Source organism: Lactuca sativa, chromosome 7, assembly GCF_002870075.4.
Source record: "Lactuca sativa cultivar Salinas chromosome 7, Lsat_Salinas_v11, whole genome shotgun sequence".
Taxonomy (NCBI): domain Eukaryota; kingdom Viridiplantae; phylum Streptophyta; class Magnoliopsida; order Asterales; family Asteraceae; genus Lactuca; species Lactuca sativa.
Window position 1 is genome coordinate 139,182,916 of NC_056629.2, and position 17,108 is coordinate 139,200,023.

The following is a 17,108-nucleotide window of genomic DNA, read 5'->3' on the forward strand; positions in this document are numbered from 1 at the left end:
TAAGTGAGTTTTACACACATCAAGTTTTTGGCGCCGTTGCCGGGGAACGGTTCTAAAATTAGCATTAAATTCTAATTCAATCGACCCTTTGTGTAAGATTCATCTTACGCAAAGTTAATTTCTGTTCAATTTTTTTTTTTTTGTTTAAGTAAAAAAAAAAAAAAAAAAAAAAAACTGATTTTCACGTAAACTCGCCGAGTGCATTCGCCCCGACTCGGCGAGTCTGACGCTGAATCAGATTAAATTTTTGTTCTTTTTTACGCGTTCTGTTTTGTTTTAAGTTGCAGTTAGTTCATGACCCGAGGATCTTCTACACCTCTAATTCCTCCTCTTGAAGATCCGGAAACCGCATTAAGAAGAAACAAGGGCAAAACCGTTGGAGAAACCACCTCTTCAAAGAACTCACCACTCAAAAACTTCAAATCCGTGTTTGGCAAGAAGAGGAGCAGCAAAGCAGGAGCATACAGTGCGTCGTTGTCAACCGAAGATCCGATCCCGAAAGACACCGAATACGAGACCGAAGAAGAAAGCGAGCACACGTCCGATATTGAAGAAGACTTAGCCACCGCAATGGCTAATATTGACGAGATCCCCATGGGGGAGTGGAAGAAAAGGATGCGTGATGACACCGGCCCGGGACTTGTGCAACCCGCAATCCCCGCTACCGCTACGTTCGAACTAAAGGGCCATATTCTCGCTCAACTCAAGGAGATACCGTTTTACGGGAGAGATCATGAAGACGCCTATAAGCACTTAGATGAAGTAAATGACGTGGCGGATTACTTCAATGTACCTAATGTGCCCCGCGAGGTCCAGCTACTACGCATGCTTCCGGTCACGTTCAAAGGAGCTGCAAAGGATTGGTTGAAGTCACTCCCTCCCGGATCGGTCACCACATGGGCCAAAATGAAAGAAGAGTTCATTGACCATTTCTGCCCACCTTCCAAGATAGCCAAGTTAAAGAAAGCCATTGCCAACTTCGAGCAACAACCCGGAGAATCTCTTTATGAAGCTTGGGAAAGGTACAAGAGTCTGCTTAGAAATTGCCCACACCATGATCTAAATAGCCAACAGGAGGTCTCCATCTTTTATGATGGAGTAAATGTCACCACAAGGCAACTACTCGATTCACAAGGCCCGCTCACCCGAAAGCCACCTCCGGAAATAAAGGAATTGATTGAAGAATTCTCTAAGCACTCTAGAGAATACCACAACCCGAGGAATGAAGTGAGTCGCGGAGCAGTAAATTCGGTAAACGATGGTATGGCGGCGGTAATAGCTAAACTCGATAGCCTAGACCGAAGAATGACGAAAATGGATCAAACGATCCATGCTATTAGGGTAGGATGCGAAATTTGTGGCGGCCCCCATCTTACAAAGGATTGTGATCGAGACGAGAATGGAAATAAAAAGGCTCAAGTATTTTATTCCAGTGGCGACAGATATGATGAAGACTGGAGGAAACCGAAGAAAGAGTGGCTCCCATACGAAGAGTACAGAAAGGCTAAGGAAGAAAAATATAAGCAGAGGGAGAGGGGTTATTATCAAAGGGAGGAACCGGTGACGGACAAGAAGACGAACTTAGAAGACATACTTACAAAATTCATAAGCGCGTCCGAGAAAAGGCATAATGATCATGATGTGGCAATGCAGGAAACCAGAAACATGTTGAAGAATCAGCAAGCTTCTATTCTCAACATAGAGAAACAACTGGGCCAACTTGCACATCAAGTGAATGAAAGAAGACCGGGTCAACTTCCGAGCAACACCCAACCCAATCCAAGGAACGAGAACGTGAGCGTAATAACCTCCAGCAGTGAAGAAGAATTGGCAGAAACACTAAGGGTTTCAAAAGGGAAGGCAGAAAAGGAAGAAGAACCAGAACGAGAAGAACTCGACCCGACTCGCCGAGTCACCAAAATGGACTCGACGAGTCCAGTCGGGAAGGATAAAAAACCAAGTTTTCTGAAGACATACAACCCTCCTTTGCCATACCCATCCAGAGCCATTCCTTCAGAAAAAGTTCAAGCCTATAGAACCTTCGTGGAGCATGTTAAAGCCTTACAAGTCAATATGCCATTCGTGGACACAATGCTCCAAACTCCCAAATACTTTAACTTGCTTAAGGGTTTGTTTGCTGCCAGGAAAGATCTTGCTGAAGTCGCGGAGATATTGATGAATGAGCTACCTGAGAAGAAGGGTGATCCGGGTAATATAGTAATCCCGTGCCAATTTGGCAATGATGTTTCCACACGAGCTTTGGCTGATTCAGGGGCAAGCATTAATTTGATGTCCTATTCATTCTTCAAGAAGCTAAATTTACCAGCGCCAAAGCCGGTAAATATGAGAATCCAGTTGGCAAATAAAACAATTATTCATCCACAAGGCATATGTGAAAATCTCCTTATCAAAGTAGACAAGTTTATCTTCCCAGTAGACTTTGTGGTGGTGGAGATGAAAGAAGACCCCGAAATACCAATTATTTTGGGCAGAACATTCTTAAACACCGCATGTGCCCTAATTGACATATCCGAGACTACTTTGACATTAAGAGTGGGTGATGAGTCGGTGATGTTTAAAGCTAATCCAGAGATCAAGCAAGAAGAAGAAAAGCGAGAAGAAATCTCATTTATCCAATTAGATGATGAGGTATTGCAAAAAGAGCTTGATATTTTATTAAAAGAAGACCCAAGTAAGTTCACGCTACACTCAGAAGAAGTTTCAGATGCTGACAAAGACTTGGAGGAGCTAGAAAAGCTACTGGAAGGAGCCGACTCAGACAACGATCCAGAATTGATGAAACCCGACCCGACTCGCCGAGTCGTCATAATGGACTCGACGAGTCCAGTCGATCTGGATAGAAACTTGACCAAAACTGATCTGTTTGTGAATAGTCCTTCACATACCCTGGTTTCAGTTACTGTTTATGAAGAACAATTGGCAGAAGAGGAAAAAGGAATGGAGGTACAACACGCCAATGTGGCATGCATTGATACGATGCCATTTGGAGAAGGGTTAGGAACGGGAAAGGATGCAGGAATAAAGGATAGGAAGGAAGAAGCTGATCACCAATTCACCACTAAACCTAAAGCACAGACCATCATGAAGTATGAAGTTATCAAATTTAAAGAAAAGGAGGTTCAAAAATTGGTGAAAAAGCATAGGTTGAAAAAGAAGAAGAGGAAAAGAGAGGCCCAACCAGCTGAGGATGATACAGCGAAAAAGAGAAGAGACGAATTGAAAAGAGCTTACAAGAAAAAGATTCACGCCTACAAGACTAAGTATAAACCACAAAAAGTACGGCGCACATTCCCGATGCTTGAAGGCGACAAAACGTAAATGGGAAGGAGTCTAGCTAATGACTCCTCAAAAAGAAGCGCTTGGCGGGAGGCAACCCGTTCAATAGAGTTTGCTTTCTTTTACTTTTTAGTCTTCTTTTTATTTTTCGTTTTATTTTCCATTCGTTTTTATTCTTAAATCTTCTAAATCATCGGGCATGTCTGCTTGAGAGTTGCATAGCTTAAGTGTGGGGTGAAATTATTCATAATAAACAGAAAAATTTTGAAAAATATGCAAATTTTTAAATGACTCGCCGAGTCTGACCACGACTCGACGAGTCCACATGGATTCCAGAAAAAAAATTTAACTTCGCGACCAGACTCGGCGAGTCTAACCACAACTCGACGAGTCGGTCTTATTTACAGAAAAAAAATTAATTTCGAAATTACTTTTACATCTGGTAAATAGGGTTTTAACCCTAAAAATTCAATTTCAACATCACACTCGCCGGGTACCCCATTCGCAAACACTCTCAAGCATTCAAAGAAATCTTCAAATCTTCTTCAATTTCTCAAGGTTTAAACTCAAAAGGTAACAACTTTCTTCTTGATTTCTAAAGAAAATGAGAGTATAAGGCCATCTATGCCTGCAATTGCATGTAAAAAACCCGTTTTTGAAAAATAATGAAATTCTAGGGTTTCGATTTTTCATGAATATTGTTGTTTTGAATGCTTAGTTTGACCTTATTACTTAGTAGGAAGTCCTTGAACAAAAACCCTTGACAGAAATTACAAGTTTTAAGGTCCAATTTCATGCAACCCGTCGACTGACTCGTGCAGGTTACGTGACTCGTCGAGTCAGGCATGGACTCGACGAGTCCAGTCGATTTACAGAAACCTTCCAGTTTTTAATTATTTTCTGTGTTTCTGGGTTTTGTGTGTTTACTATGCAGAAATCATGTTCAGAAGAGGACAATCTTCAACTGGTAGCCAAGGGGAGTTTCCATGGTTAAACTTCCCGCAAATCGAATCCCCTTCAACAATGAGGAAGTGGAAGAAGAAGCTCTCCGACATTAAGAAGAAGGAGGTGTATGTACCGAACAGAATTGATTGGGAATGGCTGCAGAGCGTTCGCTATGAAGAAGAACTAGCTCCTTACCTTTTGAAGGAGTTCCAACATGAAGGCAACAGCATGGTGTGTGATGGGTGGAGCCGGGTCTTCCGCATGCAAGAGCCGGTGTATTTGGAGCTTTGCTTAGAGTGCTTTTCCACGGTATCTTTTCATGGGGGAGTGGATGTGTATCACCCACGAGCTTTACTTTTTGTCTTGGGGGCGAGTATCGTCAATGCTCGGTGGTGGATCTTGCTTGCCGGCTAGGGATTTATGATCAACCGTTGGTTTCTACGAACCTCTTTCGGGCTTTCTTGGCAAACACTCATATGGCGTTCCCCGATGGAGTCACGAGCACGGGTTGGTGGAACACTATTAGGAATAAAGTTTATATCCCGAAGTCTGCGCAGGAAGGGAGCATCCGATCCCCGACCCACCGCCTCATTCACCGCCTTATTTCCTCCACCATCAACCAGAGGAAGGACGATGACAAGGTTTCCAACCTTGATGTTTTCTACCTTTGGAGCATTATCACACCCGGCGTCTTTTGCAACATTCCATGGTGTATTGCTTCATACCTCTCAGCGGGTGCGGTCAAAGATCGCAAAACATCGCGCATCAATGGAGGCATGTTTGTCACCCGTTTGGCTAATTCATTCGGGTTGATGAACCGTGGTGCCTGGAACCTCATGACTTTGATCCCGACACCCCCATTTAATCCTATTCTTTTCCGCAGGGCCCGAATTATTGAAGACTATGGTGGTGGCCATTATGCCATCCCAAATGATGACCCGGTTGTAGGTCCTGAAGCACCGGGAAGGAGGGTGAGACCGAGAAGAGAACGGGATATGGAGGAGGAGCCGCCGGTGATTCCGGTAGAGAATGAAGATGTACCAATGGATTGGTACAACATAGAGATGAGGCGGATGCAAGACCAAATGGCGCGGGGGCTAAATTTTAGCAATCAATCCCACATACGACTTTTTGACCACTTCAATATTCCACATATTGATGGTGGGAATTATCCATATATTCCATCGTGGGACGAGAGGATTAGTGCACGCCATAGCGGAGCGGGAGGAAGTGGAGCCAATAACGATGATGAGGAGGATGAGGATTAATTTTTTGTTTTTGTGTTTAAACAATTTGCATTTTTATTTTGTTTTATTTATGGTGTGTATGCTTTAAGATATTATTTTGTTTAATAGTTGTTTGCTTTAAGTATTTTCAGGATTGCATTTTGATTGCTTAGGATGAGGTAAAGCATGGTTGTTTTTCGTGTGAGAGCGAGTCAAGGAAGCGAGTTTTTAACGTCAAAGTGTCAAGTCCGGTCCTAGGGGGTATGAGCAATTGAGTCCAAATGTGAGGAAGGGTTAAAGAAGTTTTTAGAAGCTAAAACAGTTGCAAAATACCAAGATTTTTCGTTCAGTGGCCTACTCGACGAGTGCACTAAGCAGACTCGCCGAGTCGCCTTGTATTTCTACATATTCTGAGAAGGCGCGCTGGTACTCGACGAGTCCATCATAAGACTCGACGAGTCGATCATCTTTTACACCGATGGACTGCTGATTTGATGCTGCTACTGGTCCCACTTGCTCGCTTATTCTTCCATTTCCTTTCTTGAAGATCTTATGCCGATTTTCGCATGTTTAGAGCGACCCACACGATACATGGATGAGATTGTTTCCATGTATGAAGTTGATTGAAGTTGGAGCTTAACATGGAAGTGATCAACCTATCCACTGCTATCCCAGGGGAGTTTGTTCCAATTCTCTTCTTATTTTTATTGTTCTTTATCATGCATAGTATGCAATGAGGGCATTGCATCACATAAGTGTGGGGTAGGGGGTTGGTTACATACTAGTCAATTTTAAAAAAATTTTTGCATACCAAAAGTATTATTTAGGATTTAATTAGAAAATTTTGGTAAAAACTAGGATTCCATGTTAGATTGTGTTAATAATTACATGAAGACCCAAATGTTTAGTTGAGCCTATATACGTTCTAGTGCATTTGTGGCCTTCTTATTCTAGTGAAATCATGGGACAAAAACACGACCTCGCTCAGCCTGAGGGATGCAATATGTTTAGCAGCCTAAACCTGAAATGTATCCAGGAAAATTGTTATCATTAGCCAATAAAGGTTGAATTTGAGCGCCCCTGCTTAAGCATGTAGGATTTGAGTGAAAAAAAGTGAGAAATACATGAAAAAAGAGAGAGAAAAAATTACAAGAAAAGTTGAAGAATTTTTGGAGCATCAAAGTTAAAGTGAAGATCAAAAGATCAAAATTCCAAAAATCAAAAAAGTTGAAGATACCAAAAGCTAGTACAAGTTGGTGAATTCAAAGATATCAAAGATGAAATGTCAAAGAAGTGAAGAATTCAAAGAATTCCATAGTGGTATCGAAAAGTTGTAATTTTCTAGAATATGTATGCTTGGGTTGCTCGATTAAAAATACCTTGAGGTTAAGAGGTTTTCTGAGGATGGATTCGGAGGGTTGCATAAAATGAGCATAGTTCGGGGTGAGTGGGTGAATGTTTATGAGGATTGTGAGTATTTGGAATATGGGGGGTTCTTTAGGAAAAATTTTAGACACAAATGCATGCGTTGCGGTCTTGGCGTGATGGCTGGGTTGGATTGGAGTTATTATATGTGATTCTAATGTGTTAAAATTCAGTTTTGCTTGAGGGCAAGCAAAAGACAAGTGTGGGGTATTTTGATATGTGCATATTTAGTGTGTATTTAGTATAGTTTTTTATTCATATATTGGCTAAATTATCGCATATTATGGACAAAAGGTACTTAAAAGTGTTAAATTGTGTTTTTCAGTCCAAAGATGAAGCTCGGAAGCGAAAGGAAGCAAGAGAAGCGGTTGAGAGCTCAAGAGTGGAAAGAAGAAAGAAAACAGCCAAAATAAGGCTTCTACTCGTCGAGTTATCTCTTGACTCGACGAGTCCGGTCGCGGATTCAGAGAGATAAGCATTCGGAAGTCAAGACAGTTATCAGGTTACGTAGAATGTGAGAGGGACTCGACGAGTCACCACTTGACTCGACGAGTCGAACCGCTTATTTAAAGATAATTCCACAGATCGAGAAGGGAGAATTCTGGGAAGTTTCAGAGGTGTTAAGCTGCGAATAAGAAGCCAGAAGAACCCTAGAAGTCGACCAAAGAAGCTAGAATCCAATTCCGGGAGTAATTAAGGCGTAATTTCATCATTCTACTTAATTCTCTTGTTTTGTCAATATGATTAAGCAACTTGAACTTATTTGTTTGCTGTTATTCACCTTAGTTATGAACTAATTTCTTTATACTTCTGTTTGGGGATACAAAGTTGACAATATGGTTTGATTGATTGGTAGGATTAATTCTAAGTTGGTGATTAATTGTTATATTAGCTTGCTAAAGAACCTTGTGTATGAATGATAATTTATTTTCTGTTAATAGGAAGATAGTTAATTAGCATGAACATCTAGTAATTATCAACCTCATATGATAAGTGACCACCAAATCATATGTCTAGGATTAATGAATATGAAACTAGGATTAATAAGTAAATTGAGTCAATTCATGTGCAAGCTTGTAAGATGACTATTGAACAAGAGGTTAATTAAAGATAACAATTTAATTAGCTATTGCAAGTCTAACTTAACCCGAATAATTAATCTAGTAAATATAATTAAGTTAAGCAATTGGCCACTGTTTGAATTAGTTTATTTGCTAAGGATTAGGGTAGTGAACACAACTTAATCACTTGAATCGGTAACCAACGAAAGAATTAATCCATTGCACTATTACCTTAAAAGCAACCATAAAGTTAACCGAGTTGAACTAAACAGAAGTTTCTTTCCCATTATTGAATCTAGTTAATTTGTTCTTTTCTAGCCTTGCATTAGTTTTGTTTAATAAGTTTCTAGTCTTGTAAAACTAGAGAAAAACCCTTATTTGCTAAAGTAATTTAGATAGAATTAGTTTTTAATTTAATTTGCCGTTCCCTGTGTTCGATACCCTACTTGCTTTAGCTATACCACAATTGATAGGTTCACTGCCTTTTGTGTGTTATTTGATAATTAAAGTAGGATTAAAACTAAGTGAGTTTTACACACATCAGCCGGGTCAACCAAAATCCCATTCTGGTTAACGAGATGCCCTAAGAACTGGACCTCCCGTAACCAAAAATCGCACTTGGAGAATTTGGCGAAAAGCCTCTCCGCTCTCAGAACTCCGAGGAGCTCCCTCAAATGTTCTGCATGCTGCTCTCTGGTCCTCGAATACACCAGGATTTCATCAATGAAAACAATCACTGAACGATCCAACATCGGCCTACACACCCTGTTCATGAGATCCATGAACGCCGCTGGTGCATTGGTGAGCCCGAATGGAATCACCACGAACTCATAATGCCCGTAACGAGTCCTAAACGTCGTCTTCTAGATATCCTCATCCCGAACTCTCATCTGGTGATATCCCGATCTCAACTCTATCTTGGAGAACCAAGACGCCCCCTGCAACTGATCGAATAGATCGTCGATCCTCGGTAATGGGTAACGGTTCTTGACCGTCAACTTGTTCAACTCCCGGTAATCAATGCACATCCGGTGTGAACCATCTTTTTTCTTGACAAAAAGGATCGGCACTCCCCAGGGAGAGCTACTGGGATGGATGAACCCTTTCCCCAACAGCTCTTGCAGCTGTGAGGATAACTCCTGTATCTGTAGCGGTGCTAGCCGATACGGCGCCTTGGCGATAGGCGCAGCCCTGGGAACCAGATCGATACGAAACTCCAACTGCCTCTCGGGAGGCACACCCGGAAACTCCTCGGGAAACACGTCCGGGAACTCACGCACTATCGGCACCTCATCCACTGAACTTGGCCTCCCAGCAGCCTCTCGCACATCTGTCACATAGGCTACGAACCCCTTGCAGCCCTGCTGCAAACTCCGCCTCGCTCTAATGGCCGAATAGAAAACCGAACCACCACGAGTCCCCTCGCCGTAAACCGTCAGTGCTCCCCCACTAGGATCTCGGATCGTCACCAATTGACGCTCGCAATCTATGACAGCCGCAAAACGGATCAACCAATCCATTCCTACTATGACACAAACATCCCCCATAGCGATCGGAATCAAATCAATCGGGAACTCCACCCCGAAGATCTCCAGCATGCATCCACGTATCACCTCGGTAGCACATACCTCACGCTCATCTGCTATGGAAACCCGCAGAGGTCGACTCAACGTCTCCCTCGGAATACTAATGTGCCGACTAAAAGCCAAAGATATGAAAGACCGACTCGCACCCGAGTCGAATAAAAGCAATGCAGGTACAGAACTCACAAGAAAAGTACCTACGCATAACATATAGCAATTACAATAGCATAAACTCAACATAAAAAAGATAAAGATTACATACCCGCCACGACGTCAGGTGCTGCAAGGACCTCCTCCGCAGTCAGCTGGAAGGCTCTCCCCCTAGCCTTCGGTGCTTCGGCCTTCACTGGCCGGGTCTCAGCAGCACGAACCACAGGTGCAGATCCCTGCGCTGACCTCTGAAGCTGGGGGCACTCGGCCTTCCGATGGCCGGTCTGGTTGCAATGGAAGCAAACCGAGAACCCCTTCAGACAGTCCCTCGCAAAATGTCCTTCCTTCCCGCATTTGTAGCATACCCAAGTCTTGCACGGCCCATCATGGCTCTTGCCGCATTTCCCACAAGTGCGGCCCCTCGAACTGCCCGTCCTCGAATCAACGGGCTTTGCCCGCTTGGCGGCCGGTTGTGACTGCGCCTGTCACCGATCACCCCTCTGCAACTCAGTCTCCTCCCTCGCCTGTGTCTCAAGCTCAATCTCCCTCTTCCGAGCATTTGCCTGGAGCTCGGCAAATGTCCGGTAAGTCGAGTTCGCCACGAACTCACGGATGTCCCTCCTCAGTATACTCAGATAACGGCTCATGCGAGCCTGCTTAGTGGACACCAACTTCGGGCAAAACAGCGCCCGCTCATGAAACATCCTCGTAATCACTGTCACCGACTCTGTCCCCTGCTTGAGGGTCAGAAACTCCTGAGCTAAACGTTCCCTCTCCACCTGGGGAACATACTCGTCACGAAACATCGCAGTAAACCTCTCCCAGGTCATTGTAGTCAGCTCAGCTGTAGAATAGCTCGCGGTCATGAATTTCCACCAGTCCTTCGCCCCCAAGCGAAGCTGGTTAAGTGCGAATCGCACCCTCAAGTGCTCCGGACACGAGCACGTATAAAAACACCCCTCTATGTCTGAGATCCACCTCATAGCGGCGATCGGATCCTGTGTACCATCGAACTCCGGTGGTTTCGAGTTGCTGAACTCTCGGTACAGCAACAAATCACCACCCTAGGGTCTCGCAGCAGCAACAGCTACGGTGGCTGCAGCAACAGCAGCATCAGTCAAAGCAGCGTAACGCTCGTCAAACGTCTCGATCAGTGTGGTCTTAATAGACCCAAACATATCTGGAATCTCAGCTCTGATGGCAGCAACCACCTCCTCATGGATGATCCGACGGATCTCCTCATCGCTCACCCCACTGCTCTCGGGGTTATGGCGTGTCCCAACCATGATCAACCTCTGAAATACAACATAAGAATTATCAGGGATACTCTCGAGTATACTCACACTCGATAACTCAAACATCCTCTCTCCTGGTACCCCTAAGGATTCTTACTTGGACTGCGCACCAATCCGGTGTCTTCAATAGTACGGGCCCAATACTATCGTCCACACCGAATCGATATACAACCCAAGTCCTCCTCCTAGGATCCCAAATCGCAAATACTCTACTCTCGCTATGCACTTGCTACCCTCAATAGCCCTCTCCTGAGCTCCTCACTGCTACCTACTCACTCTCAAAGTATCTCATAGCAGCAGCGATCTCCTAAGCTAAGGCATCACAAATCAGGCCCACTCTAGTCCTAATAGGAATACCTAGCCTCTCTAACATGCACAACATTATATCTCATAACTCATAACATATAATGTAAGGGTATTTTGGGGATTCACCGTTCGGGCGCTGGCTGACCGTACACACCTCCCATTCTGCTCGTTTCCAAAACCTCTTTTTCTTTTTAGAAAATTTTAGTTTTATTTGAAAATTTCTCAAATCCCCGGTTTGAGTTCAAATACGCCCGAAGGTGCATCCGAATCCCTCAAACCAAGGCTCTGATACCAACTTGTAACACCGTAAATTTTCAAAATAAATTTTCTTTTTCAAAATCACATAACGTATCACATCACAAATCAAGATCCATAATCAATACTGTTTTCAAAAACAAATCCCAAGATCTCTACACATAATAAACTCCATCGGTGTGGGTGTACGTCTTAAACCGTCGCCTTCCCACGATCCTCGCTGGTACCTGAGACATCAAACACAACAACTGTAAGCATAAATGCTTAGAGAGTTCCCCAAAATACCACATACCACAAATACGCCACTCAAGGCTAAATCCGACCCTCTGGTCTAGATGTCTCAGCGGGACCCTCCAGTCCCGCAGCTCATCGGACCCTCCGGTCCAGTCACAACTCATTGGGCCCTCCGGCCCGGTCAAAATCGTTGGCCCCTCTGGTCCGGTCTACACAATCATACAGCATACATATAACACATAGCACATAATCTCATACATAGCACATAAGACCCTCTGGTCAACTCATAATACCACTCAAGGTAACGTATAGTGAGAAGACTCACCTCGCGTGTCTCGGTAACTCGTAAATCTCTTAACCACTAGTGCTCGATCTCCCGAGCTATCGTCCTCCTACAACACAAACGTATTTCTACTTAATACTACCTCGACTCTGGCTGACTAACACTACGAAGTCAAACCAGTCAACATTGGTCAACGGTCAACGGTTAACGGTCAACCTGACTCGCCGAGTCTGGCGTGGACTCGCCGAGTTCCTACGGGAACCCGATCCCTCTGAATCTCTTCCGACTCACCGAGTCACTTACCCGACTTGGTTACTCAACCCCTGGTTCGAAATCGTTGAACAACCCGCACCAACTCGCCGAGTCTGGGGAATGGACTCGACGAGTGCATTCCATGCACAACCCCAAACGACCTTCTGAGGTCAGATCCGCTTCACTAACTCATAGATCCAGTCTCCTTAATCTTATTGACCACGTAAAGTCTAAATCTTGATGCTCATCAAGCATTGAATAGCTCATGAATGGTGTTTTAGCCTTAAATACATTGATCCCAAGCCAATACCTCCATGGATGCATATAAAGCTTTGGTAAGGAGGTGCTCTGGACCTCTATGGGTCCATATCCAGGACCTTAACTCGCTAAGGGACCATGAGGACACTAGATTTAGCCACAAATGGGTTCAAAAGCCCTAAATCTACATGAACATCACAATAACAGAGAATGATTCGAGATTGTACCTCAGTTGTGATGTTCTGGACCTTAAATCTTCAAGAATCCACCCCTCTTGCTTCCTCTTGGCTAGATCTCCTTTTTCCTTGCTAGACAACAACTCCAAGATCAATAATGACTCCTTCCCTCACTTGAATCACTCAATCGCTCTAGAGTTTCACTCTGGGGACTGATGAGTGCAAATGACGGGCATAAAACCCTTTAAATATGTCTCAAACCCGAGATATTAGGGTTTCATTAAACAGCGTGGACTCGCCGAGTCCGGACGCGAACCCGCGTCCAAATTCGCGATCATACTCGGCGAGTCTAGGCTCCAACTCGCCGAGTCTCCTCACAAATCACCAAAATAAATAAATGAATAATACCTGGGAATCCGGGCTGTTACAATCATATAGAGGGTCGAAAAATTAAATTTTTTCAAAAACCCAGGACGAATAAGAAAAAAATGGTCATTATGTTTATTATAACTTTTTATTCTTAGATAAAAATATATAATGAAAAAAATTTGGAGATTTGCAACTGCCCACTTTGTCCCCTCAAACGCCCCCATAAATTCATATGCAATCGCACACCAAATAAATGCCCAATACCGGCCTTCTATAAATAAAATGTATATAATGTTGTGTAGTTTTAGTCGACTAGTTATAATAAAATTAAAATGTAATACTATGAACTCGTGGTTTACCAAAATGTAATAAAAAAATGTCCATGTTTGAACAAAGTTATTTTAATTTACTATTAGAAAGGCTAGCTTTTTTATGTGTTAGAGCAGTTCAATAAAATAATATGTCAGATTTTTTGTTTATAATATGTTACAAAATGTTGTCGTTATTAAAAGTTAATCTTATTAAATTCATTGTATTTAAATAAGGCTTGTTAGATTTTGAAACATTGCTGCTGTATAAACTATAGAGCATAACACATTAAAATTATAAAAAGACACCAAAAAGAAATAAAATAACCAAAAACCAATCTAACGTAAACAAATATGCCTATGTATATTGTTATTTTAATACTGCTATAATTTACTAATTATTTTCTTTAAAATTAGAAAAATGTTTATTGTAATATATCGGTAGGCGTTCATCCATTAACTGATATTCTTTCAAAAAATATCGTCACTAAATGTGAAAACATGGATATTTTAAGTGCATTAATTAATTTAAATATCATTTGCAGGAGTGCATATTATACTTAAATAGATTAAAAATATATAACGTTGTATAGTTTTAATTAACCAGTTATATAAAATATAAAAAAAACAAAAAAAAAACTGTAATTAATATGAATATATGATATGAACCCACGGTCGAATTAAAGCAACGGGTTTTTTCATATCAAAACAGTTAAACAGGCCATTTTTTGCTTTTTGAACGGGCTGATTTTTTGTTGTTTGCATTTAGTTATTGCATTACTAGTTTATAACCCGTGGAAACTACGGTTAGAAAATTAATTAAATTTTTAAGTAAAAACTCAAAACTATTAATTAATAATTTTAAATAACTTATTAGTTAAAAGATATTTTTTAGTTATATATAAAATTATAATTGTTGATTCAATTAAATACATAAAATATATCATCTTATAATTTGTATAAATTTTATTTTATTATAATTTGTATAATTTTTATTTTATTTTTATTCTAATATTCTTATATATATTAAAGGAGGATAGTTTTTAGGAATTGTGAACATTCTGATTTTTTGGCAAAAATAACCCAAAAGTTTTCATATTTTCAGTGGTTCGGATTTTTGATACTAAAGTTTGGTATATTGGCAATTTGGTCCCTTAAATTATTAATAGATGTGTAAAGATAAGGATGAGGCCGATACGTGTCGTTCCCGCATCTCCCCTGCTGGTTCTGCCTTATCTTCCCCCCACCTGCTTTCTCATCCAACCATATTCAGATTTCACCGCTTTTCGAAAACTCTCAGTCTTCGTCTAAACTCATCACCTTCAAATTTATGTTGATCGTTGCTTTTGTTTTTCTTCTCCAATCTACAGACGGGACCATACAGATGAGGCAAGTGATTCCAACAGACACGATGCAGATGAGGCAACTGATTCTAACAGACCTACGAAGGTTTCAAACAAAGAAACTTAAGGTTTCTTGCTTTCTTCCCTTTTCAGGTCAAGGTACACCATGCACTGCTGACGTGGCAGCTCAAACTCTACCACCTTCACGGGTCGATACTTCTACGTGTGCTCCACGAAGCCGCGATTGGGGTTGGGGGTTTTGTTCGCGGCCAGGGTCCGCTGCCAGTGGGGGGCTTCCGCTTTGAAGAAGAGGGCTTCCACCACCACTCTCTGGCCGAAGTCGTGGTCGAAGTCGTTGCAGCAACGATCAGGTACAAATCAGGTATAGCCTTTGCTGCTTTCCTCCTGTATCTTCTATTTTCCTTTCGTTTTTTTCTTGCCTTTATCGGGAACAACCGAATTGTGCAACCGAGTTGTAAGTTGTACAGTTGAGATTTTTGGATTATCTTTTTTTGGATTTTGGCTTCACTACAATTTCAAAATTTGTTTGCTTCAGGTACGTATTATGAACCTTAGGTTACAAAATTTGGAAATTTTGTTTGATCGACGATGGAAGGAAAAGCATCGAACCATACTCGCATTCAAGTGCTTATATTCTTGGCTAGGTATTGAACTAAAGACGAATTTGTTTTACTAGAAATGATTTCTGTGTATAACGTGGATGCTGAATTCAGTTGTATACATTGTTTTCAGGTCATTACAGGCCCTTAAAATGTTTGTGCACTACTAGATCTCTCTTTCCCTCCACGCGACAGTGACATGACCATGTTCAACTTTAGTTGTATCTTGTATCATCACTAAGCCATTTTCATTGACTATGCTGCAGATTTTCAAAGCCGTGGCATACACATCAAGACTCAAAATCTATTGGTATGCTTCTCTACATATTAGAGTGTGTCACAGGGACATCATGCCTCAAAATCTGTTAGTATACTTCTCTCCGGAGATATAAATCATAACATTGGTTGATTAATTTATTAGTTCATGTCATGTGCGTGCATCATTTGTTTAACATTTAAATTTGCACCGATGTCTTTCCTTGAGAGGGACTATGTATTTATATAGTTTATCCAAGATCCAAGATAGGTTCAGGTTGATTGTCGTATCATAGATTAGAGATGCAGGCCAAGTGTCTGATGAAATGCCTGAAGGAGATTGCCTTTTCTTTTTTATTTATCCATATTTTGATCATGAGTGATCGATGAAAACTAAGAGGGTGATGTTTCTAGAAAGAATGATAATATGTGTGTTGTTTGGCTTATTTATAATGCATCAGGTTGCCACGAATGAGAGAATCCTTGAGTCATTGAATTTATTTAGGAATATGTTTATTTTCATGGTTTTTTATGCGGTACAATATAAAGGAAGGGATTGTGGATCTTAATAATGAGATCTGGTTACTAATTTTCGTATGTTTACACCAACTTTTTTTTTGGTTCTGATTTGTGAATGTATTGATTACCTCCATTTTTTTGCAGGCAGACATACAAAATCGAGTGATCCATCACTCGATCACTAACTTTTTTAACCACAAATATGCATGTTTGATATCCCAATGGACACTGATCTAACAAACACAACTGTAAGTCTAGCAATTTTGAATTATACATTTATGCCCATTTTCTTCATAACTTTCATCTTTCTTATTGCAGGTTTATATCGACAATCTTGACCCTAGTGTTGCAGAGGAGGGATTGAGGTCAATTTTCTTGCAATTTGGTGAAATAGTTTATGTCAAAATTTCCACTGCAAAAGGATGCAGGTTTGTTCAGTTTGTCAACAGCTAAGTCTTAAATTTGTCAAAAAAAAAAAAACTTAATGCATGAAAAAACTGTAAAGAGTTAATTACTAATTTCCTATAGGACATCTGCTGAAGAAGCAATTCAAAGGATGCATGGAAGTCAAATTGGTCAAACTATAGTCCACATTTCTTGGGGAAAAAGCATAGCTACTAAACAGGTGAACATTAATTGTGATATGCGACAAACACACTTTTCAGATTTATTTTATTTTGTATTTTTTTAATTGATTATCAGTGAGTAGGTTATTGGTGTTTTAAGTAAAGAAAGCTGAAATCGGGTGTTTTTGTTCATCTTCGGTCAAATTTATGGAGCAAAAGCATGAAGTTCATCAAAGGGGGAAGATGGATAAGGTTGTTGTTTATAGCATATTACAACATTTTGATATCCTTTCTTATTAACATATTGTCCTGTCAAAATTCTATCCAATTATTGGATTGTATTTTCAAAATTTTCTTATTATAACATTTACACATTTGTAAA

The 17,108-nt window shown here is 41.1% G+C and overlaps 1 protein-coding gene and 1 non-coding gene across 2 annotated transcripts; one reads left to right on the top strand and one right to left on the bottom strand.

The window, feature by feature from the left end:
* Positions 1–954: 954 nt before the first annotated feature.
* On the bottom strand, positions 955–1,061 carry LOC128127503 (small nucleolar RNA R71). Its single transcript, XR_008225291.1, has one exon. It is a non-coding gene; the product is annotated as a small nucleolar RNA R71 (small nucleolar RNA).
* A 1,012-nt stretch (positions 1,062–2,073) lies between these two features.
* Positions 2,074–16,899, top strand: LOC128127335 (polyadenylate-binding protein RBP47B'-like). Its single transcript, XM_052765799.1, has 5 exons — positions 2,074–2,209; positions 2,918–3,150; positions 16,479–16,588; positions 16,689–16,785; positions 16,870–16,899. Exons 1-5 carry the CDS (start codon positions 2,074–2,076, stop codon positions 16,897–16,899), a joined length of 606 nt encoding a protein of 201 aa, XP_052621759.1.
* Positions 16,900–17,108: the final 209 nt, after the last annotated feature.